This window comes from Lynx rufus, unplaced genomic scaffold, assembly GCF_022079265.1.
Source record: "Lynx rufus isolate CCGP_SWC_20201006 ecotype Redwood Valley unplaced genomic scaffold, mLynRuf1.p SCAF_5, whole genome shotgun sequence".
Taxonomy (NCBI): domain Eukaryota; kingdom Metazoa; phylum Chordata; class Mammalia; order Carnivora; family Felidae; genus Lynx; species Lynx rufus.
In genome coordinates this window covers 89,750,411-89,774,075 of record NW_025814867.1, presented here as the reverse complement: position 1 = coordinate 89,774,075, position 23,665 = coordinate 89,750,411, and the positions used below count along the sequence as shown (strand labels likewise).

The 23,665-nt window shown below is 48.5% G+C and overlaps 1 protein-coding gene across 4 annotated transcripts in view; it reads right to left on the bottom strand.

The window, feature by feature from the left end:
• The window catches only part of MYLK (myosin light chain kinase), a 211,298-nt gene that overhangs the window by 30,972 nt on the left and 156,661 nt on the right, over nucleotides 1–23,665 (bottom strand). For all 4 annotated transcript variants that reach the window (XM_047099178.1, XM_047099179.1, XM_047099180.1 and 1 more), the window contains 7 exons: nucleotides 20,827–20,877; nucleotides 19,906–20,033; nucleotides 17,826–17,979; nucleotides 11,628–11,930; nucleotides 3,835–3,867; nucleotides 3,645–3,738; nucleotides 2,131–2,334 (listed from right to left, as the gene is read on the bottom strand). In XM_047099178.1, the coding sequence (XP_046955134.1) occupies nucleotides 2,131–2,334; nucleotides 3,645–3,738; nucleotides 3,835–3,867; nucleotides 11,628–11,930; nucleotides 17,826–17,979; nucleotides 19,906–20,033; nucleotides 20,827–20,877 (967 nt within the window). The remainder of the gene's footprint in view (nucleotides 1–2,130; nucleotides 2,335–3,644; nucleotides 3,739–3,834; nucleotides 3,868–11,627; nucleotides 11,931–17,825; nucleotides 17,980–19,905; nucleotides 20,034–20,826; nucleotides 20,878–23,665) is intronic.

The following is a 23,665-nucleotide window of genomic DNA, read 5'->3' as shown; positions in this document are numbered from 1 at the left end:
ATTATACAGCACAATGCCTGACATATATTATTCCATTTAATCCCCACATCATTCATAAAGCAGCTTATATCCTCTGTGTACAGATAATAACACTAAGGATAGGCAAAGCTGAGTTACTTATTCAAGGCCACACAACAGGTAAGAGGCAGAGCTGGATTGACGGGAGATTTATTGGACTCACTTTGGACTCTGTGCTTTTAACCCACCGAAGCCATCACAGAGAGAGGAGAGAAGGTCACACCTCAAGCCTGGGGAGGCCTCACTGGCCTCACCCTTCCTGGGAAGGAAGGTGTTGGTAGAGTCCCCTCCAAAGGACAGAGAGTCCTGACGCTCAAGATGAGCAATTCAAGGATGCTGAAGGCTATTTCACAATAGCTCTAAAGATTTCAGATGCACATGCCCTTTGATCTAGCACACCCACACTTCCAGGAATTCACCCTACAGATGTACATAGGAGTGAGAAGATGCAAGTACAAGGTTACAAACGCTGCTTATTTGTAAAAGCAAAGGCCTGGAAACTGTGAAACCGCCTTTCAAAAGAAGACTGCTTGAGTAAACTGTGGTTTATGCATGGAAGGAAATTCCACGGGCAGGGTGAACGAGGAGGGCCAGCTACTGGTATGTTCACAGCAGTTCATACCAAGGTGAATTGTTGAATGAAAAGAAGCAAGACACAGGATAGTGGATACGAGTTAGCTTTGTGTGAAAAGGTGGGAAATATTTTTTAAAAATATATGGTTATAGGAGTGCCTGGGTGGCTCAGTCTGTTAAGCGGCTGACTTCGGCTCAGGTCATGATCTCGTGGTCAGTGAGTTCAAGCCCCGCATCGGGCTCTGTGCTGACAGCTCAGAGCCTGGAGCCTGTTTCAGATTCTGTGTCTCCCTCTCTCTGACCCTCCCCTGTTCATGCTCTGTCTCTCTCTGTCTCAAAAATAAATAAACGTTAAAAAAATTAAAAAAAAATATATGGTTATATTTTCATAAAGAAACTTTGGAAGGATACAAACAATAAAATAAATAAAAATGGTTACTGGTGGCAGTGGTGGGGGCTATGGGGGACAGGGGTTGGAACGAACTCTCCATTGTGTATTTTCTCACATTTTTTTAAATGTGATTGTATAACATTAACAAATTCTGATTAAAAAATAAAGGAAAGGAGGGGCGCCTGGGTGGCTCAGTCGGTTAAGCATCTGACTCTTGACTTCAGCTTAGGTCATGATCTCACAGTTTGTGAGTTCAAGCCCCTTATAGGGCTCCGTGCTGGCAGTGAGGAGCCTGCTTGGGATTCTCTCTCTCTCCCTCTCTCTCTGCCCCTCACCTGCTCATTCTTACTCTCTAAAATAAATAAATAAACTTAAAAAGAAAAAGGAAAGGAAACTGAAAAACACAGACACCTCTGCAGAGGACACCTGGCTTACTGAGAACAATATATGCATTTGTGTGTGTGTGTGTGTGTGTGTGTGTGTGTGTGCATGTGCACCTGTGTGTGGGTGTGTGCACACGCATGGTCAGTGGCTCAGAGGTGAGACAAGTGGAGGATGGGGACTAGAGGAACCATGGATCCCAGGAAGCCTTGGCGGGAGGTCATGTGATACATGCCTCCGCCCATGTACAACTCAGCCCAGGAAGCACTACTCTCTGCTGAGGGAGCAGTGGAGAACACAAGCAGGCATGTATGGGGCATGCAGGGCACAGGAGGAGGACAGGAGCAAGGGTTACGCTCCCGCATCCTGAGCCCCCAGCCCTGGGCCCCTCTTCTTTTGAAGGCCATTCAGGAAGTTGCTGTGTCCCTCCCCTTCCACTCCAAAGCTACCTCTAGGTGAGAATGTCCCTGAACGAAAGGAGCCTACAGGTAACCTTGGCCCTTTCACAGAGAGGTGAGGGTGAAAAGGGGGCAGGGGTCCTCAGAGATCCGCCAATTTGTTATGGCAGTGAACAGGGTTGCTGTGGGCTGCTGGTCATGGGTTAGGGCCACAGGTGAGCACAGATCTGCTGTTCTGAGTGGGCGACACCCGGCCACGTGGGCTGGGGAGTGTCCTTCATGTCATAGGCCCGCCTGCAGGGCTCTCCATTTCCAGGCAGAGGGGTTTGGGTGTGGGCACACACAAGGGGCCCCCAGCAAACCACTCACATTTCCAGGACCATGACGATGTTGGCCTTTTCTTCAAAGGCATCCACACACTGGACCAGCTTGGGGTGGTGGAGGCAGTTCATAATGCTGATCTCCTGCCGGATATTCTCTTTCTCTTTTGCTGAATATGCCTTGAAGAATTTCCCTGCCCAGATTTTTCCAGTTTTCTTTTCTACAAGTCGAAAGACCTGTCCAAATTTCCCACTGGAAATGAAAGGAGGAGGAGAGGAAAGGCAAATTTAGCCAAGCTTTCCACTAAATTGGGGCTGACAAATGGTGGCCTGTGGGACAAATCTAGCCCACCTCTTTTTAGAAATAAAATTTTATTGGGATGCAGCCACACCCATTGGTGCGCACACTGTCTATGGCCACTTTTGTGCTTCAGTGGCAGAGTGGTAGCTGCGACAGAGAGCATATGGCCCACAAAACCTAAGCTACCCATTTTCTGGCCCTTTATAGAAAAGTCTGCCGGTCCCTGCTCTGGATCATGAAGGGTTCCTCTAACACAGAAAAACCTCCTCTCCCTCACCTGTCACCCCAGCCTGTGCCTGGCCCCGCATCCCTGCCCAAACACTGCCCAGGTTTGCTGTTCTTTCGGGGCCATCACTTCCTTGGGCTGAGGCTTCCACCCTGGCTGGTGGGCTTCTCTCCCCTTCCCCGAAGACAGACCCATGAAGTTGGGTGGAGACAGTCCTCCCCAACTACAGAGAACTTCCGAGTGGCTGCTTTCCTTCTGCTCCACTGCTCAGCACTGGTCCCCTGGACACGGCCCAGGAAGGCCCCTGCCGTCCACTGCAGGGGAGGAGAGTGAGGTATTCCTCTGACACAGCTCCTCCTGACAGAGCAGGCTCCTTGTGCAGAACTGTTGAGGCTGGTGTCACTCCTTTCTTCCCCAGGAACTTGCTAGAAATCAAACCTGAGCCCTGTCCCCTTTTCTTCCAACCTGCTCCTATAGGGATAGTTAGCAGGAGACAGTCGGCCCTGGGTGCTGCTGCTGGAGGGGACGGTGTGGCTGTGATGAGGGCTCAGGGTTGGGGTCTCCACACTCCAGGGGAGAGCCAGAGCTAATAGTGTGGGCCAGATTCATAGAGTGAGCAGCTGTGCCTTTCAGCGGTGTGCATTTTATGGATGCATTAAAGCTACGGTTGCTGAACAGTGAGACTGGTCAGGCTTGACTGACTCCTGCAGATGACATGGAAGGTAGCCTCGGACAGTCTGACCCAGACCCAGTCACCTTATCAGCCTGGTTGGAGTAACGCACAGGAAAGGCAGGGCTTGCTCAAGCCTCTCATGGAGTTGAGTCGGTTGCACAAGAAGCTCCTAAGAGCGCCCTGGCTGAGGTTGCCCTCTTGGGGTGCTGACCCAGGTCAGCACCTCCTGCTTCTGCAGGGGGCCTCAGCGTGGGAAGCTGGCAGAACCCAGGAAAAGATGGGAAGACAAGGCACGGAATTTAATGATGGGATCTGCGCCACCCCCACTCTGGGGGCCCCAAAGGCACTTCCTGCACCACTTACGAGCCTAGTCTCTCTTCGATGTCGTAGAAGTCAGACACTTTGTGTTCAGTATTGACAATCACCGTCCGGTAGTCGACCTCAGGTTCCTTCTCATCTGCAGGGTGGGGCGGGGTGAGTGTGAGCCATCCGATTCCTCGCTCGCCCCCCTCCCCGCCTCGAGTCTACCTGAGGACAGGTGGCCAGCACTCACCATCATCTGACACCTCCACTTCGTCCTTTGGCTCTGGGGGTGGAAGGAGATGGGGAGAGACACAGAGGACACAGTGATTAGTACTGAAGACGCATTGAGAGTGAAACATGCTGGGGCCTTCATCACGCCTCAGCCTTCCCAGGCCCAAGACCACCAAGCCCAGAGCTGTGGGCACGGCTAGGCGGTGGGTCAGTCTGCTCTGCAGCCAGGCCACGGACACATGGACACACCAGCAGGCCCTGGCCTCCTCACCCCACCGAGCAGCTTCCCCCCCGGCTCTTGCTTCCATCCCTTCCTCTGTGACCTCGTGGTCCCCTGGACACAGCCTTCTTCACAGAGCTTCCAGGCTCCAACTTTCAGAACCCACACATGACTGTGACAGCCCCTTTCTGCTCTCGCTTGAAAGTCAGCAACATAAATTGCTCCTAGTGTCAAATCTATTTATCCATTTGATGGTTAATGGTACATGGGATTCCAGCCCTGGACCAGGTATCTTGCCAGGTATTGTGGGCATACAACCAAAATACACAGAAGGCATGATCTCTCCTTTCTTGGGGCTCACAATTTAGTGGGGAGGCGAAACCACATATCCTAGAAATATCCATTACAAGTGTTCTATAATCAAGCACATGATATCAAAGTACAAATATACATATACATATGTAGGAAGTTGACATGAAATGAGGCAATTATAAAGTCAGAGCAATTATTCTGGGAAGAAGGAGCCCTCGAGTTGGGTCTTAAAGGAAATGCTGGAACACAACAGGGAGGTGGGTGAGGTCACATAGTGAAACCAGCAGGTGTTAAGAGGGCGAGAAGGGACATAAGCAGCACATACTGGCTGCTCATATGGATGTATCAGACAAGAATGGCAGGGTGGGGAGGGGGCGTGAGGGGACAGGCAGGTGCCCACCAAACACATCCACTTCAGAGCTGCAGGCTTTCCTTTGGCATAGGTTTGTCCCTATCAGGCCACTATGGCTTCTTGACTTTGGCCAAGTACCTTTCCCTTTCTGGGCCCCAGTATCCTCATCTGTAAAAGAAGGGAGTTGTACTTATAGGTGATTTCTAGGGTCCTTGGCTAGCTCTGGATGCCATGTTCTGTGACATGCTTTATGCTCCTCAGTCATGATGTGGGCTGTGGTCCACTGGCAGAGGGAGCCAATGTTGGTTTCCTGAGACAGAACAAAGACCTAAGAAAAGTTGGAGAAGGAGGACAGAGATTTTACCAGTGCAAGTGTGTGTGTGTGTGTGAGAAAGAGAGAGAGAGAGAGAGTAAGACTTGGGGGGACAGAGTGTGTGACAGGGGACAGCATGTGGGTGAATCCCCCAGGAGCTGTGATGTGTTTAGGGTCCTTACAATGCTGTTGATGAAGCTTAGCTTTAAACAACTAAACAGAAGTGAGACGGAGAAGAATAGTCTGTCGCAGGAAGGAAAATGCCCCGGAAACATTTAGTAATAAGATAGATGGGAACCCTCAGATCCATGGTGGGGTTTCACAGATAGCGCCAGGACAGGAGTCTAACTGGCCAAGTCTTCTAACTCGCATATTTGAGAGTGGAGAATGACCATGTCAGTTCATAGATGATCAGAACACATCTGGGAACAACACCTGGAAGGCATGATGGAGTCACATTTCAGAGAGAATGGAATCATTCAGCCTTCTGGGGCGGACAAGCCCCAGGGCATCTAGTGAGAACCCAAGTGTGGGAGCCCCGTCCCTCAACTTACTGCTCTGGCCAACAGAATGCTGTCACGGGTCGGGGGTCTGGATCGGGGTGCGGGGAATGCACTGGCCACAAGCAGGTATTATTCCTCTGCTCTCAGCAGAGCCTGGGGCCATCTGCTCCTGGAACCAGGGCTTTCGGCACTTAGGAAGTCGCCCTGGGGCTGGAGAGGTATGGAAAGCCACTGAAAGAGCTACCGTGTGAAGATGGTCAGAAATGGTTAGGCCTCTCTGGTTAGGGAAAAATGTCTGTAGCAGCTATGATTTAAAAAAAAATCACAATGGCCAAGGGTAAGATTAAGGTTATAGACTTTTACCAACTAATAAGTACTATAACTGGAGAGAACAATTTAGTGTTATGCCTCACATAGGAGGAAGGCGGTAGGCATATGGAACTCACATCTCGAGATGTACCATAAGGATAATAAATAGGCTTAACAGACGTTTAGGTCAGTTCAACAACGGCACTTCAGACAGGGCTGTAAGGGAAGCAAGGGGTTCAAGTCAATGATGAAGGATGGTGTCACTGGCTGGGCCTTGGAGATAAAATACTAACAATGATAACAACATTTGCTGTCAGGGAGGCCCAGCGTACTGGTCCATGGTACTCCTGTCTGAGAGAGTGCTTCACCCGTTCCCATGCCACTCACCGGGGTGTGCAATGGACAGCAGGACGAGAGAGGAAGGAGAAGGCAGACTTCCCTGGCCTGGCATCTTTAGGAGGAGCTGTCTGTACTTCCCTAGTGAAGGAGCATCAGCCGTGCTGTGAGCCCATAAGGGGCTTTCCAATGGCCTGGCACCAGGGGCATCTTCCAGATGGCCCTGGAGAGGGCATGCAGTTCTAGAACTGGCCTCTCCCAGTGTCTCAGACACCAGTTAGAGATTACACAGCTGGCCTTCTTGCTCGCACCACAAACACCACACCTGCCCTTCACCTCTGCCTTATTTTCCCTTGGCAATTAAGATGCAGAATGTTCTCCTGATGCTATGGTTGTGGGGACCTAGGCCATTCTCAGGGAATTCAAGACCTTATTTCCTGGCTCACTGCTACCACACAAATCTTCCTCTGTTTGAAACAGGCCAAGACTCCTGGCTGAAATATTTCCCTTCTTCCTTTTCCTTCTCACTCTGCCTCCATTCTGCTTGGAGGGGGAAGCGGCCACAAGGAGAGGGGCAGGATAGGAGGTGGGGAAAGGCCACGGTTCAATCAGCCAAGTTCAGTTACAAAGGTCTGTAGTAACAGCAGAGGTGAGCCACTCGGTTTCCATCTCTCCACCACAGAAGGAGCTGCGGCTGGAGGAACTTCAACAAGACATTTAGAAACTATTCAGAAAGAGCTATGAGATCCAAGAGCTAAGCACAAGAACTATTTGGAAGATGGTTCTGAGATATTTCTGCAAATAGATGAGTCTCATTTCCCTGGAGTAGTGTCTGAGACAAGACCAGATGAGCACTGGGGACTCTCACGTGGCAGGCCTCTAGGGAGTCCCTTGGACTGAGCTGTCCATGGCTGAGGGCCGTCACACACCTGGTGCGCACTAGAGGGCACCCCAGCCCCAGAGAGGCGTCTATAGCCCCCCGACCGGGTGAGCAGGGCTATTTGGCTCATCTCTGGCCCTCAGGGGCTCTACATCTCTAATTGCCCTCAGGCTTGCAAGGAAGCCCCAACTCTGCAAGAAGCCTTTCTCACAGCTGTTTTGCTAACAACTATATATTCTAGAACAAATTAGGATCAGGAGCAAGGACAGAGTGGATTTAAGACTTACAGTATGGATAGATAGGGTGGGGCAGAGATGAAGGCCTGGCTGGGATGGGAGAGAATGCTGTCTTGGGGGCAGTGCTTCTGCTTACCCAGGTTTGGGGAGACAGGGAGGGGAGCTGGCTGGGTTGGGGATTCTAGTCTGAGGGGCGGCTCTGATTAAGAAGGCCACTGAAGCTGGGTGGGGACACCTGTGCTTTGTCCTGTACCACCTGGAATAGTGCCAGAACACAGGAGGAGTGCAGAGGAGTGCAGAGCACTGTGTGAGTGAATGTAGCGTGAGGGTCAGGCACTTAGCAGGGACAGAATGGAGAGGTCAGGATGAAGCAGAAAACCCAGGCTGCTAAGGCAGAGGCAGGAGGAGTACTGGTGGCAGTGGGGAAGGCGAGAGCCCACATAAGCTGCACTTAGTGAAGGGAGGGTTCAGTAGCCCTGCCATTATGATGACCACCATACCCCACAGGCTCCCTAGAGAGGAGCTGCCATGACCACCTTTCCCATCCCTCCTCTACACGCACACACATGTGTGCACACACACCACACTTCTCTGAGAGTCATTTCCCTTTTAAGGTGGACAGAGATGACCTACCCAGGTTATAACTAAAAGCATCTGACCAGTGCACAGAGGTCTTCACTCGGAACATCCCTACACCCCACCCTCCCACCCCCTCCACCCTCTGCCCCTCAGGCCTAATGCTTGGCAACTGTTCTGTCCTCCGCCCCCCCATCCCTCCCCCCCCCCCCCAGCCATCCAGCTGGCCCTGAGCGGTGGGAGCAGCATCCAGTATGGAAGCCCTGGGTGGCTTGGACCCCTCCTCTGGCTTGCAGGCTATTTTTGCATTTCCTTTTGTCTGCTCTCAGCCAGGAGGGGCCCTAGGGGGAGAACTGAGGACCACAGTGGGATTTGGCTGGCTGTAGGGGAAGAAGGGAAAGGCCACCTGCCCAGAGCCTGGTGGTCCTCACCCTTGTCCCCACACACTCTCCCTACAGGCCTGGGAGCTGCTGTCCTGGCCTCCTGGGAGCCACACCTTGCAGCTCTGAGGGCCTCTGTCCTCTGCATGGGCTTCATCAGGGATTCTACCATTTCTCCTGGTGTCTGCCATAGGGGCCCTGGACACTTTCCTTTCGATCTAGGGAACATCTCACTGCAATGCTGTCTCTTCCCTTGTCACTTTTCAAGAGGTAGGGAGTGTTCTTGAACAAAGAAATATGCTACAAACATAAAACTGAATGCCTGTCCTGGCACCCCTACGCTAACCTGCCTGCTCCCCACAAAGAAGATCAAAGGGCGGCAGATGGCAGTTTTGTTACCCTGCTTCCCTCAGCAGACATTTGTGAGCAGCTAGTGGGCAGGAGCCCCAGGACAGCTGCCTGGAGGCTCAGCAGGGCCATCCTGGGGGCCAGGATCCATGCCCCTGTGGCTCCCATGTCCCAGAGCTCAGGGGTAAAGGCCCCCAAGATAGGGCTGCACTGGCAATCTTGTAAATTTGGAGTGTTTTCCACTGGCATCCTCCAAATTTCTTTCTGGAGCCCTCTTTTAATATGAAAGTAAAATGGGGCACCTGGGTGGCTCAGTCGGTTGAGTGTCCAACTTCAGCTCAGGTCATGATCTCGTGGTTCATGGGTTCGAGCCCCACGTTGGCCTCTGTGCTGACAGCTCAGAGCCTGGAGGCTGTTTCATGGATTCTGTGTCTCCCTCTCTCTCTGCCCCTTCCCCGCTCGTTCTCTCTCTCTCTCTCTCTCTCTCTCTCTCTCAAAAAATAAATAAAACATTTAAAAAATAATAATATAAAAGTAAAGAGTTCATGTCTATTTTATATCTAATATTTTCACTAAAGAGGGGCATCAAACTATAATGGCAGTTCCATATTCGTGATGCCTCTGGTCGCGTGGGGACTTCAGACTGGCCCTGTCCAGCTCCCTGTCCTTCACTTTCCCCTCTTCTCTAAGCCTCACACCCTTAAGCTCTCCCTCTCCCAGTGCCCTTTCCCTTGGTGTCCCTCCACCCTCTTCCCTGCCCCCCCCCCACCTCTTCTCCACCTTACACTCACGGCACTCTTCTTCTTTTCACATTGAACTTCCTGAAATAATATTCCACACTCCTGGCCTCTCTTCTCCCACTTATTCCTTAACCCCAGGGCAACCATTTTCCACCCTGTGGAAACGCTTTGGACTTTCCTCTCAAAGATCGCTGAATATTAAAGGGATAAATCCCTGAGTCCTCATCTCTTTCTGTATTTAGCACTGCTGCTGTTCGCGGAGCCCTCTCTGCAATCTGTGTTTCTTCAACGTGGCTCCAGCTTCTGTTTCTCTCTGCCTCATCCTTCCTTCTGGCCTTGCAGGATTCTTCATCTCGGTATCCGCATTGACTTTCTCTACCACTCTCAGTGACTTCATTGAGCCCATGGCTTCAATAATCAATTAAATATATATAGCGAAACCCCCAAATCTGTAGTTCTGGCATAAACCCTTCTCCTGAGCTCTAGATTCAGCCAGTCAGCAGTCTGAAGACGCCTGGATATCCCTTAGACACCTCATCTGCACGGGACTGGGACCAGAACTTGCATCTTCTCCAGGACATCCGGCTGCCTAACGTCCAAGTCCCTGGGAGGCAACCTGACCTCTTCCTTCAGTTTAACCAAAGGACTACAGGCTTCAGGTCAGACAGCTTACCATTTACATTACATGCTTTGGGATCTTGGGCAAGTTGCTTCATCCCTGTAAACCTCATTTCTCCTATCTGTAAAACGGGGGTAGTAACTATCTACTTCAGTGAGTTAGATGCATAAAATGATGCATGTAAAGTGCTCAACACACTGTTAGCATATAGCAAGTGCTTGATATATGTTAGCCACCAAGAACTATGATAATAAATGCCTCTTAAATTTGTATTCGGTTACCCAAGCTAGGAACTGGAAGTCACCCTGAACTCTTCTCATTTTTCCTTCAATTCTACCCAAAAAGTCATTGAGAATAGTCAGTTCTACCTGTTGAGGGTTTAGTTCGTGCCCTTACCTATCCCTCACCTGGAATGCACCACAGAAGCCCAACTGGTAGCTCGCTGACTCCAATGTCACCCTCCCACTTCCACTTGGGTACTTCCCAAACTGTCACACACATCTGAATCCATGGGGGTGGATCATGTTGAAATGAAGGTTCAGAAGGGACCAGAGGAATGGAGGGGCGAAGGGTCTGCATTTCCAGCAAATCCCAGGATCCCAAGACTCTGGTCTAGACCACACTTTGAGTAGCAAAACTCTACTCTTTCTCCAATTCTCTTTCTAAAAAAACAGATGTGGGGCGCCTGGGTGGCTCAGTTGGTTAAGTGTCTGACCTTTGACTTTGGCTCAGGTCATGATCTTGCTGTTTGTGAGGTTGAGCCCCACGTTGGGCTCTGCACTGATAGCATGCAGTCTGCTTGGGATTCTCTCTCTCCTCTCTCTCTGCCCCTCCCCTGCGCATGCGCTCTCTCTCTCTCTCAAGATAAACTTAAAAAAATAAATAAATAAATAAAACTAGATGTGATCATATCAATCCCCTGCCTGGAATCTTTGATCAACTTCTCAATTTCACCTGAACTGCCCCTTCAGGGTTGCCTTCTTCTGTTCTGCCTTGCACAGCATATGCCCTGGCCACACACAAGCTCCTCAAAATGCCATGCATTTCCATCACTTTGCACCTTTGGACACGCTGCTTTCTCTGGGAGGAATGCCTCTCCCTATTTCCCTGCCTTTTGGAAGCCCGTTCCTTTTTCCAAGACTCAGCATATGTGTCAACTCTTCTAGGAAGCCTTATTCAACCTGCATGGCAAACTCAATCATGCTTTCTGCTGTGTCTCCTTTGTTTACATCACTATAATCTCATGTATCCCCTCTCATTATAGCTACTGTCTACACAGCTGTGCTCCTAGTTAAGATTTTAAGCCCCTTGTCTAATTTGTCTTTGTGTCCCTAGAACCTGGCACTGAGTAGACAGTGCAAGAGAAGGAGGGAGGCGGGTGCAGGGGGAAGCTGAAACTTCAGGCCCATCTGAACTCCCGCCTTCCAGGTCTTTGCTCCTGATTAACACACTGTTACCCCCTGGTGGCAGTGTACCAAAACTGCTGGTTCAGTGAGTTTTGAAGGTCAAAGGTACTTCTAAAGGATGGATCAGCATCACAACCCTGTAAATCAAGATCCCCAAAGACTCTGCCAGCCATCATTGATGTCTTTCAGTTCTCAGTACCCCTCTCAGTACAGGTTTCTACGGGCACAAGGTAAGTCACACAAACTTACTTCAAGCCAGTGATAAAGCGGAAGATAGCCTACCCTCTGGTTTCTCTCCCACTGCTGTGAGTTCAGACTCCTGGCTTGGCTCACTGGTTCCGTACACGTTGACTGCACGCACACGGAACTTATACTCTCGGTCTGGCAGCAGGTCCTGGACGTTAAAAGATGTGCTGCGGCATGTGGCTAGTTCCTTCCACGTTTTGTCCACTGAGTCCCAGATTTCGACGCTGTAGGACTGCACGGCACTGCCCCCATCATATGAGGAGCCATACCAGGATAGGGTCAACGAGGAGCTCCGGATGTCAGAGGCGCACGGTGTACCGGCCGGGGGGTCTGGCTTGTCTGGGGACAGAGAAGCACAACATCACACAAGCCTTCAGGATTACGGGGCGGGGGGGGGGCGGGGGGGAAGAATTGCACAGAAAGAACATTCCTGAATGAGCTTTGTCTTGGGGGAGAAGCCTATAGATCCCCAGCTTCCAGCCCTGGTCCTGGATTTCCTGACCTCATCTACACAATCACACCTATGTAAAAACACACCTAGACGAAAAGCCACATGAAAACCTACTTGCTGGAAAAATAACCCTCCTTTTTTGGCTAGTTTTCCAGTCTACAAGTCATGATTTCCTGTACTCTGCCTCAGTCATAAACATATTTCTTTGAGTAAACAGATCTAGGAAGCTGCCCAGAAGGCGTGGACTGCTTCCCATCAAAAATATGTTTTGAGAGAGAATTCAGAGTGTGTGTGTGTCTCCGTCAGGCCCTAGGCCAGTGGCCTGCGACATAACTAGGGTCAGTCTCCACTTTCTCTGGGACTTGGGAAACATCTGCCCCCCTGACAGACAGTATAGCACAGTAAGCTCTGAAGTCAGACGGATCTGGGTTTGACCACAGCCCTGTCTACATTCACTACTTGTTCAGTTCTCTGTGCCTCAGTTTCCTTATCTGTAAGCAACGTAGATAATAATAGCACTTGGATCACAAGGTTGTTGTGAGGAGTTCCTGGAAAAGTGGCTGGCTTGAAGAGCCATCACTATCATTATTGTAGGAGTTTATTTCTAATTTTATAATCCATAAAAAGTTACTCGCACCCTACCTCTTGTATCCTCATAGGGCCAGTATGAAATGAGGTAAAGAATTTCAAAACCAAACCGCAGTAGCAAATCACAACCATCCCTGACTGCGGGCTGGGAAAAGAGCAGAGGACACAAGCTAGCAGCGGCCCCTTCGGCTGGCTGCCTTCCCATTCAGACCAGTAATGCTGCCAGCTTCAAGGCAAATCACGGTAGCCAATATTTTGATGGGGTTCTCGAGTTTTGCTGATCTTGTCAGTTGCTCATCTGAACAAAATTCTATTTTTCAGACTTAGTTTTTACAGGTGGTTGATTTAGCTACAGATAGGAGTATTCAGTAACCTCCACCCCCCACCTCCCTCAAGGCAGTTTGAGGTGTAGAGTTCCCCAAACTAGCAATTAAAACCATGCTTGTCATGCTATGTGATTTTACAAGCTATGTAAACTCAAGCGAATTCCTTAACTTCCAAGTTTCCAAACTCCTAGTTGGTCTTTTTTATTTGGAAGATGGTGCTAATATGTATCTACCTTTTAGGGGTTTTGTAAACAGCAAGTAAGCAAACCCAGGTAAAGTCCTTGACTCCTACTCTCCCTCCCTTCAGCAAGGCAGGAAGGCCAAAGAGAATTTCTGCAAATGACTTTACGCATATAGCGAAGAAAAAACCTGTTGACGTGTGTATGTGTGTGTGTATACACATCCACACACATACATGTACATTCTCACCACCCCCCCCTCCCAGGCCCCACAGCTTCCATGGCCTGGAAGCCATTCACTGCCTTGCAACCCCAGCCTGGACCTCGCCTGGAAGGACTCGGATTGTGACAGGGCTACTTTCCACCGTTGGCAGTCCCTCTGGAGGCCTCCTGTGATGGAGCCGCTTTCACTGGTTGTTTAAAGTGTTCTCTTAGAAAAACCATTTGTTCTGAAAGATGTATTGGCCTTTTTAGAAATATTTCTGGTGTTGGCTAAGATGTTTATTACTTTAAACTCTTGTAGAGGCAAGTGGTTCAAGTCCTCTCAAGACCCAGTGAAGGAAGTAAAAAAGCCCAAAGAGGGATGAAAGACAGACTCACTGCTTCCCCCAAAGATACCTGCCTGGAAAACATCTGATTGGACACGTTTCGAGCCATGTAGGTTTATACAACAAATGCAGACACTCCACTGACTGATTTTTCTCCCTTCTGCTTTGGTTAAGGAAAGAAAATGTTGAGAAATGGGTATTGCAGAAGAGGTACTATTTGTACCCTACCCTGTTCCAGATGTTTCTTGGCTGAAAGGATGAGAAAAATGGACAAATGATATACATTCACCTCCTGCAGCACAAGAGATGATGTGAAATTGGTGGGGGGAGCTTTAATTCCAAGTGAAACTTCAATGCTTTCAAGGAATCTGATTCCAAATTGAGGGGTTCAGAAAAGACTCACAAGTCTGAAGTGGTCGGAGAATGGAAGCGCCCACCCTCACGCCTGCCCTTAGGGCCATGGGCTGTGCCTGATGCCCTCTGTTCTTTCCAACTGACAGCCTCACACAGAGGCTGGACTAGCCAGGGAGGAAAACGCTTGGGACAAGAGAGACGTCCTCAGAATAGAATGCCCGTGAGCCTCCCTTCCACACTAAGCACACAGACACACTCGGGTTGGGAGGGGGACCCTGGGCATAGCCTGGTAAAGGCAAGGCGGGCTCAGTGTCTAGAACCCTAAGCTCTACGCCGCCTTGGAATTCTCCCATGGCTCCCTGGAGACTTGACTAACAGAATGGGAAATGCTGAGTCTAAGGGAAGAATCTCAGATGGCACCAGCTTCAGGATTTTCTGTTCAGTCCTGGGAAAATAGAGGATCTCCTCTCCACTACTTCTCAAGGGAGCAGCTGCCCTGGCAGTCTCCGTGCACCTGTGTGTCTGAAGGTGCTCTGTGGCCTAACCCCACCGGGACCTCCCTTCACTGCACCTCAGCAGCCGCCTGCAGCTTATAGACAAGGGCAGGGGATGTGACCCCTCGGAGGCATCGACCTGGATCATCCAGCCCTTGAAAGCCAAGGTACTTTGCTTACCCAGAATACCCAGCTAGCCGGTGGCAGAGCCAAAAGGAGACTCCAAAAAAAATCTCCAGACCCTTGTTCCAGGGGCCTGTTATTCTACAGGCCATCAGGCAGCATATGATCAAGAAGCATCTTGCTTAAACCCATGCCAAGCATTACAAAGGGAAATCTCCTGTCTTTAAAAACCTTGCAAGTTCCAAGCTCTGGTAGTTTTGGGGGATTACCGGGTATTTGGAGACTCTCTCTACTTTGTTTTTCTCCTTTAAAGATAGGCGAAGTGATGTTTTTCTCAGGCTGGACAAGTTACAGAAAGGAATGCATCTGGGTTAGGGGCTCTCTCGGGGGCCCCTCTCTCACCCCCCTGAGGTAGAGCTGGAGGGGCAGATGTCTGCACAGTCCCTCCCAGCTCCACACACGCCGGTGCTGCCTTTTAAAATATAAACCTTTCCATTAGTTAAACATCACTCATTGAAACTACCTGAGGGTAAGGCTACTTTTTATTATCATTTTAAAAGTAGGAGTCATGGGGCGCCTGGGTGGCTCAGACGGTTAAGCATCCAACTTGGGCTCAGGTCATGACCTCGTAGTTTGTGAGTTCGAGCCCAGCGTTGAGCTCTGTGCTGACAGCTCAGAGCCTGGAGCCTGCTTCGGATTCTGTGTCTCCCTCTCTCTCTGCCTCTTCCCCCCTGCCCACTCTCTCAAAAATAAACATTGAAAAAAATTAAAAAAAAAAAGGAGTCATAGACTATATGAAAAGCAAATGGCATTTTAAGGGACCTGCAGAAGTTTACTGCTAACAAGTAGCATTTGTGTTCAATAGGCCTGATTTAGCTGGCCCGCAAATGGATGCCTCCAAAGTGCTTGAAACTGCGCTGAGTAGGCTGAATGATTCCTGTTTCATCTCATTTATATTTGACATCTACTTAATAAGCCCTGATCAGATAATACACAGATGTCCCTAGAGACACGCAGGTAAATCTGGGCCTAATCCAGATTTACTTTGACTAATTCTAAATCCATGAGCTCTGAATGAATGTTGCTTTGCTGGATCCATCAATGCGAGTGCTCCTTTTATTGGGCAATTCTATTCTTAGCTCTGCGAGGGGGAGGCAGACAGAAAGCCCGTTCCCCTCCATTCCATTCCCCTCCCAGGACGGCATTTAACTTGCTGCTCCTGCCAGCTGGCGGACAGCCACGCCAACGGCCCTGTCAGCACTGGCCGGCCCGGGAGAATGAGAAACGAAACCATAAAAGGCCAGAACTGCAGCTGCGTGGTGGTGCTGGGGGGAAGGGAGCGTGTGGCACTGCAGAGCCAGCCAGAGTGGGGGCAGGGGCACTGGTCACAGAAAAGCAGTTCAAAGGAGCTGACCCCCAGGTTCCCCAGATAAGAGGAAAACTGGAAACCAATGCTTGCTGACAGCTGGGGCGTGGGGCCAAATCAATACTGCGGGTACAGGTCTAAAAGGATAGGCAAACTGGATCACTAGCATCAGTCCCCCAAACCCCCAAAGGTTCTTGACTCCTGGGGGAAAATTCCTGAAACAAATATCTGGTGTCACCGAAGAGAAAGAGTGAGAAAAAGGTGTGTCCTGTCATTTATGGCTGAGAAACCTGTTCCCTGTCCCTTTAGTACGCTTGGCCTTCCCAGATTTAAAACTCCTGATCTAGGTGCGCCCGGGTGGCTCTGTCAGTGGAGTATGTGACTTCAGTTCAGGTCACGCTCTCACGGTTTGTGGGTTCAAGCCCCGCATCAGGGATGCTAGGGATCCTCTGCCCAACCCCCGGAAACCTCCCCTACTCACGCTCTCTCTCAACAACAAATGAACATTAAAAAAAAAAAAATCCTGATCTGAAGAAGCAAAAAGAAAGAAAGAAAGAAAGAAAGAAAGAGAAAAAGAGGATCAGATCAGAAACTGTCAGGCCAAAGTCCTTCACAGGCATGGTATCTGAAAGCCCACAAATGCACAGGGACACAGCCTGCTACCCACCTGCCCACTCCTTCATCTGCTGTTGCTTCATTGTCCTGAGCACCTGCCATGTCAGGGGTCAAGTTGCTGAGCACAACTCACAATGTAAGACCAGTTAGGAAGGTATTTTGATATTTCAGGAAGTTCACCAGGACATGAAAAACAGTGATTGGGATGGAAAGGAAAAAGTGAACTTGAAAATCAGTCTGGAGACAGACTCAACTCCATAGTGGGATGCAGAAGGCGAGAAAAATGAGTGGATTTAGGATCGGGAAGTCAGTGACCTCAGAAGGGTGGTCCCAGAAGATTAATGGGGGTGAAGGGAGGCTGCAGGGAGGCGAAGAAGCAGAATCAGAGCAGAGACTGGCCCCTTTCAGAGGGCGAGGCTGTAAAGAGAGCAAGAGAGAGATGGTAGGGTGGCCAGAGCGAGCCAGGATATTGCAGTGTTTGGCTGGGATGAGAGAGCCCTGGCAACATTTACAGAAGTAGAGGAGAAGGTGAAGACAAGAAAGAAGGGGGCACAGATATGGAGACACCCGTAGGCGTGGGGTATGAAGTGATACAAGATCATGCCTGATGCCTCCTGTTTCTCAGAGCAGCTGGAGGCGGGGCCCCACAGGGTGACAAGCTATCACAGAGAGTGGGGGAGGACACTGAGCCTACTGATGCCTCCACCTGGACCCCAGCCGAGTCCAGCACTGAGTCTGTGGGTTGTGATCTTCCCGAAGTGCCCCCAAATCAGGTGCAGGAGCAGCGCAGTGGAAGGCAACAGTGATTGAGGCTGAGGATCTGCAAGGAGACTGAGTAGCTGGGGAGCATAAAGGCAGTGGACCGGAGGAGAGGGAGCAAGGGTGCTAGAGGTGGGTCTGGAGCAGAGTGGCTCAAGGTTTGCAAAGGCTAGAGAGGGAGAAGCCAGGAGGAGATGCGTGGCAACAGGAAAATGCTGCAGCATGTGTGTGTGGGTCTGGGCTTCCCCAGGAGTATGAAGCACAGCAAGTGTGTGAGAGCAGGAACAGGGAACGTGGGAGCATGGGAAGCTGTGGGCAGGGTGCTGAAGGAGCAGGTCCTGGGGAGGTGAGGCCCTGAGGCCCACCATCCTGCTGGGGGCCTCTGCCCTTCCTGTCCTCTGACCTCCAGGCCACCCTGTCCCCAGACTCACCCACAACAGTGAGGTTGACCTGGGCCTGTCTGCTGCCCAGCTTGTTCTCCACCAGCAGAGTGTAGCAGCCACAGTGTTCCTGGCGTGCGGCCAGGATGGTGAGCCTGCTGCCATTCTCGCTGTTCTCCACCTTGATGTGCTCGCTCTCCTGGATCTGGGGGCAGAGAGTGGGGCGGGTGCTAGAGACTTGGGCCAAGAAAGGAAGAGGGCTCTGACCTCCACTCCCTACCACTAGAGAATGTCACTGGACAAGCAGTATGGGGCTCTGTCTCATCTGAACTCTCGGCTTCCCCTTAAGGCCCCTCCTCTCCTGCATCCAAAGCCAAGTGTCCCTGAGGTGGTTCAGATCTGGGGTGAGCAGGGAGGGTGCCGAGCAGGGTCTGGCAGACCAACCATGTCTGCGCTTCCTGCTCCAGACCAGAATTAAGGAGTGTCCTGTATCACCATGGCTTTGGGAGGGATGGCAGGAGAACACATCTGAGCAAAGTTACCTACAAAGACCACCTACAAAGGTGTTCTGACCTCTTCTGTCCTGTCTAATACTGTAGCCACTAGCCACATGTGGATACTTAAATTTTAATTAAGTGGAAACAGCCCAAATGTCCATCAAACGATGAACAGATAAACAAAATGTGGCATATCCAGACAATAGAATATTATTCAGCCATAAAAAGAATGAAGTACTGATTTATACTTTAATGTGAATAAGCCCAGAAAACATTATGCTAAGTAAAAAAAAAAAGCCAGATATGAAAGAATATATACTGTATGATCCCACTGATATGAAATGCCCAGAAAAGGCAAATCCATAGAGACAGAAAGTAAGTTAGTGGTTGCCAGGACCTAGGGGAAAGGGAGGAATGGCTGCTAATGGGTCCAGGGTTTCTTTTGAGGGTGATGGAAATGTTCCAGAATTAGATCATTGTTATGGTTGCACAACTTGTGAATATACTGAAAACCACTGAACTGGACACTTCAAAAGGGCGAATTTTATGGTGTATGAATTTTATGGCTATTGTTATAAAGAAAGCTGTTATCATAATTTTTAATTAATTACAATTTAAAATTCAGTTCCTCAGTGGCACTAGTCACACTTCAAGTGCTCAACAGCCACATATAGTGGTGGCTACCATATTGGACAATGGAAATAGAACATATCCGTCACTATAGAAAGTTCTTTTGGACAGAATGGGGACCTGGCCAAATGTCTCTGAAAAGGGAGGGATTCCATCTTACTTCAGATGACGCTAGCCCAGATATAGCATAGAGCCAGCATCCTTTGGGATGATGCTTCATCTTTTCACACCAACCCTCCATTCCTTCCTGGTTAACTAGCCTCCCACCTCTGGGCCTTAGGACAGTCTGAGTGGTTTGGAAATAGAGCACAAGAGAACTCAAAAGAAACCTTCACATCCTCTCCAAATTTCCTGATTCAGTGCCAGCCACGTTTTGGGGCCTCTGCTGATGATATACATGGGCACACACTACCAATACGGGCTCAGTGGAACAGGTGGGTTCCCCATCTCCCTATAAAAGCTGGTTGTTCAGAAATTCAAACATTTCTTTCATAGGACCATTCTTTTAAATGGTATATTTCTGGACCAGTAAGCCAAAGTTCTATTTAATGTACAATTTATCTATCCAAATACTCAGATTCACTTTTATCTATTCAGCACATGGTAAGTTTAAGCTGTTGCCACTGATAGGGTTCAGTGGGCTGGCACAGAATCACAGAAATCTACAGAGTCTGAGAGGTCCTTTTGGTCACTGGTTCAATTTTCCTGACTCTGAGTAGAATTCTGGACTAAAATATCAAAATCAGATGGGGGGCAAGGGTGGTTTTTATTTTTTCCTTCATACTTTTCTCTATACACAAACTATCAGTAAAGCAAGTATTAATGGCAGACTCATAAGAAATGATCATTAAGAACTCAGATTTGGTGGGTGGTGACAGGTGGGGGAGGGGACCCTCCCATTTCTAAGGCCCCAACCGATCAAGAGCCATGCGGCCTCTGTGAGACGGCATTTTTCATCCCTTCCCACCCAGGGGTTGGGAGAGCTGTTCCCCTCCATCACTGACCTGCTTTCGGAACTTCATCCAAGTACAGGTGATGGGCTGGGTGCCTGCCACTTTACCAAACAGCTCCACAGACTCTCCCGCGCGCACCTTTTGGTCTTCGGGAAACTGGATGATCTGAGGGGGCATGGCTGGGAGGGGACAAGTGACAAAGTGAGCAATGAAGAGGGAGCTTCAGACAGACTGACCTCACTCAGTGCTGCTGTCCACGCTGGTCTGTTCCTCTCATCTTCCAGAGCCTTCAGGGCAACACTGAGGACAGTGGCCACTGCTCCAGAATGTCTGAGCTGATGGACCCTGCTAGCTCTCTTCATTTCTTCATTTTGATTCTTCAGAAGTGGCCCACACAATTTACATGGCATAATTCTCCATCTGTCAATTGCTCTGGAATTTGCATCTTACCCTAAATGTTTGAATCTACCTCCTAACTCCTTTACTAATTAAGCAGCACCTTGCTTTCTAATCATCAGGTTACCCTGGCTGACAGGTTCAATATGGTTCATGTCCTCAAATATCTTTCACTGGGAAACAGACAAGGGCTCTATGTGACAAGGACATACAGAACAGAGTATTAAGATAGCGTAAAGTGGATCACCGCCTTAAGGGCAGTGTGGGGGGCAGAGAGCGAGGCAGAATTTCACAGAAGGGATGGGAAAGTCTCTAGTACTGTATGATGCCACATGATGTCCCTACAGCAAGGGACACTATAAGAGGAGTAGGAAAAAAGACAAGTAGTGGAAAAGGGTAGGGGACCAGGCTGTGCAGAGGCTCTTGGGGAAAATTTGGCCTGAATAACACAGAGCTTGAATCAAGGAGGGCGGTGGTCTTTTGGGATCTCATACCAGTGGTCAATCTACCAGGACAAAAGAAAAACCCCTCATGGCAGAGGACTCTTGCCCCCAAATGCTGCTGGTGACCAATTACCTGCCTTCGGAGGTGTCTTGGGGGCCGGTTTCTTTTTCACAGTTGCATCACCTGAAACAAAGAAGTTCACAGGTTATTTTGTTAATCCTGGCTTTTCACAAAGCTCCTAAATCCTAGGAGCCTTGCCCACTGGTCCTCTGCCAGACAGAGCCCTCACCTGAGTGTGGTTCTCAGGATATCTTGCACTCCTACACAGATGACCTTGTGACTGAATGAATATCAGTTCTCAGGGGGCCTCTGGAGGGTCTCTGGAGCCTCCATTGAGATAAAAACTAAAAAACGCTTAATTCTCCATTGTCCATTTCAACAATGATAACCCCACACTCACTAACTCTTCTCTTACCCTAATGTCAGGAAACTCAGAAAGGAAATTATGTCAGATAAACCACCTAAAATCAGCCTTTGGTGTAGATCCAAGGGTCTCAGGCTTCCTTTGGATCACAGACTTGGACTAGTGGCTTTCTTTTTTTTTTTTTTTTTAATGTTTGTTGAATGGATCCATGAATGAATGAACAAATGAATGAACCAACCAACAGTCTCTTCCATTCCTACCCTATTCCTTCCACTTTCTCCAAATAATTCAAATAAGAAAAATGACCCAAACAGACTAATTTCACAGCAAAAACTTACTCATTTGGCTAAATAACAATATGATGAATATGCAAAAATATCCTCAGCTATCTTCATGGCTTATTTTCATCTTTTTTGAAAGTCTTTAATCAAAACCTATCTATCCAGGTGGAATGAAAATCTATGCACACACAAATATCTGCATGTGAATGTTTACAGTGGCTTTATTTGTAATTGCCAAAAGCTAGAATTTATCCACTTGTTCCTCAACTGTAGAACGGATGAACTTTGGTATATTCATACAATGAAATGCTACTTATCAATAAAAAAGGAACAAACAACTGATACACAGAACAGATGAATCTCAATGATTCGTCTTTCTCTTTCACTAAGAGAAGCCAGACTCAAAAGGCTATGAATATATAATTCTATTTATATGTCTTGTTCTAGACAAGGCAAAACTATAGAGACAGAGAACAGATTAGTAGTGGTGGGTGGGGGCAGGGGTTGACCATTAAGGGGCACAAAGACATGTTATAAGGTGGTGGAACCATATCCTGATTATGGCAATAGTTATATGACTATGTGCGTTTGTTAAGATTCACAGAACTGTGCACCAGAAAGGGTGAATTTTACTGTATAGAAATTGTACCTTAATACAAAAATGGGAGTCACTTAACCAATGAGATCTTCCCTAACCACTCTATACCAAATACCAACCCCCTATCCTCAGCACTCATCACCATTACCCTACTTTATTATCCCCCCGCCCCGACCCATGGCACTGAACAACCATAAAACAAACCATTTACTTGTTTATTTATTGTCTCCCTTCCTCTATCCATTAAGTATAAGGATTGTGAAGGCAGGGATTTTTTCTTTTTTGTTCACTGCTGTATACCCAATGTGCCTGGAACATAGTAGGCACTTGGTAACTATTTATTGAGTGAATGAGTGGGGGTAATGTTAGTAATGTTAGCAATCACTCCTCCACAAAGGTTCACCTTTGCAGGTTACAGAGAAGAAGCAATATGTCCTGGCTTGGGCACTGCTGTCTGCCCACAGGCAAATTATATAACGGTGTGGATTTTCAGCTGTGCCTCTGTAAAATGGGGAGAGGGCTGCTACCTGAGAAGCTGAGAACTGCACAAGGACTGTGTAAGCAGGTGATCTCAGATCACAGAGCTGATGGCTACTCGTTGTGAGGTTAAGCCCAGGGTGAGGCCTCCTTCCACCAAATTCACCCTGGCTTGTCACCATTATTGATTCATCTGTCCATCTCAAGAAACTTATTGAGGGCCTGCTATTTGCCAGGCAAAGGCCAGTCAGTACACACTACTAACATGTGTACCAAGAAGAAAATCAAGCAAATGTAAGAAATCAGAGCTTGTCTTCAAGGGTTTAAATGTCAAGGCATGTGATCCACAGGAAAGCCTTTTTTTTTTCCCCATCATAAAGGGCATTGATGGGACAACTGGCAGAATTTACATAAGGTCAATAAATTAGATGATAGTATTATATCAGTGTTAATTTCATGTTTGATCATCAAGCTGTGGTGAGACTGTCCTTGTGGTTTTTTTATTAAAATAATGTTTATTTTATTTATTTTTGAGAGAGAAAGAGAGAGAGAGAGGGAGAGACAAGCAGGAGAGGGGCAGAGACAGAGAGAGAATCCCAAGCAGTCTCCATGCTTTCAGTGCAGAGCTTAATGCAGGCCTAATCCCACACCATGAGATCATGACCTGAGCTGAAATTAAGAGTTAGACACTCAACTGACAGAGCCACCCATGTACCCTGAGACTGTCCTTGTTTTTAGGAAATATACACTGAAGTATTTAGGTATAGAAGATATCCTATATACAATTTACTTTCAAACTACTCATAAAAATTATATATACACAGGTGTACATATGTGTATATGTGTGTGTGGAGAGATAGGGGGGAGAGAGGGAAAAAGCGAGGGAGAGAAAATACAACACAAAACAATCATAGTAAAATGTTAATATTTGAGGAATCAGAGTGAAGGGTTTACAAGAATTATTTGTACTATTTTTGTAACTTTTCTTTAAGTCAGAAATTACTTCAAAATAAAAGTTAAATAGAAAGTTTTTTTAAAAAAGTTTTACCCAGGGGGCACCTAACTGGCTCAGTCCATAGAGCATGGAACTCTTGATCTAGGAGTGGTGAGTTAAGCCCCACATTGGGAGTATAGCCTACTTAAAAAAAAAGAAGAAAAGTTTTATCCCTCCAACATGATGCAGTTGCTCAA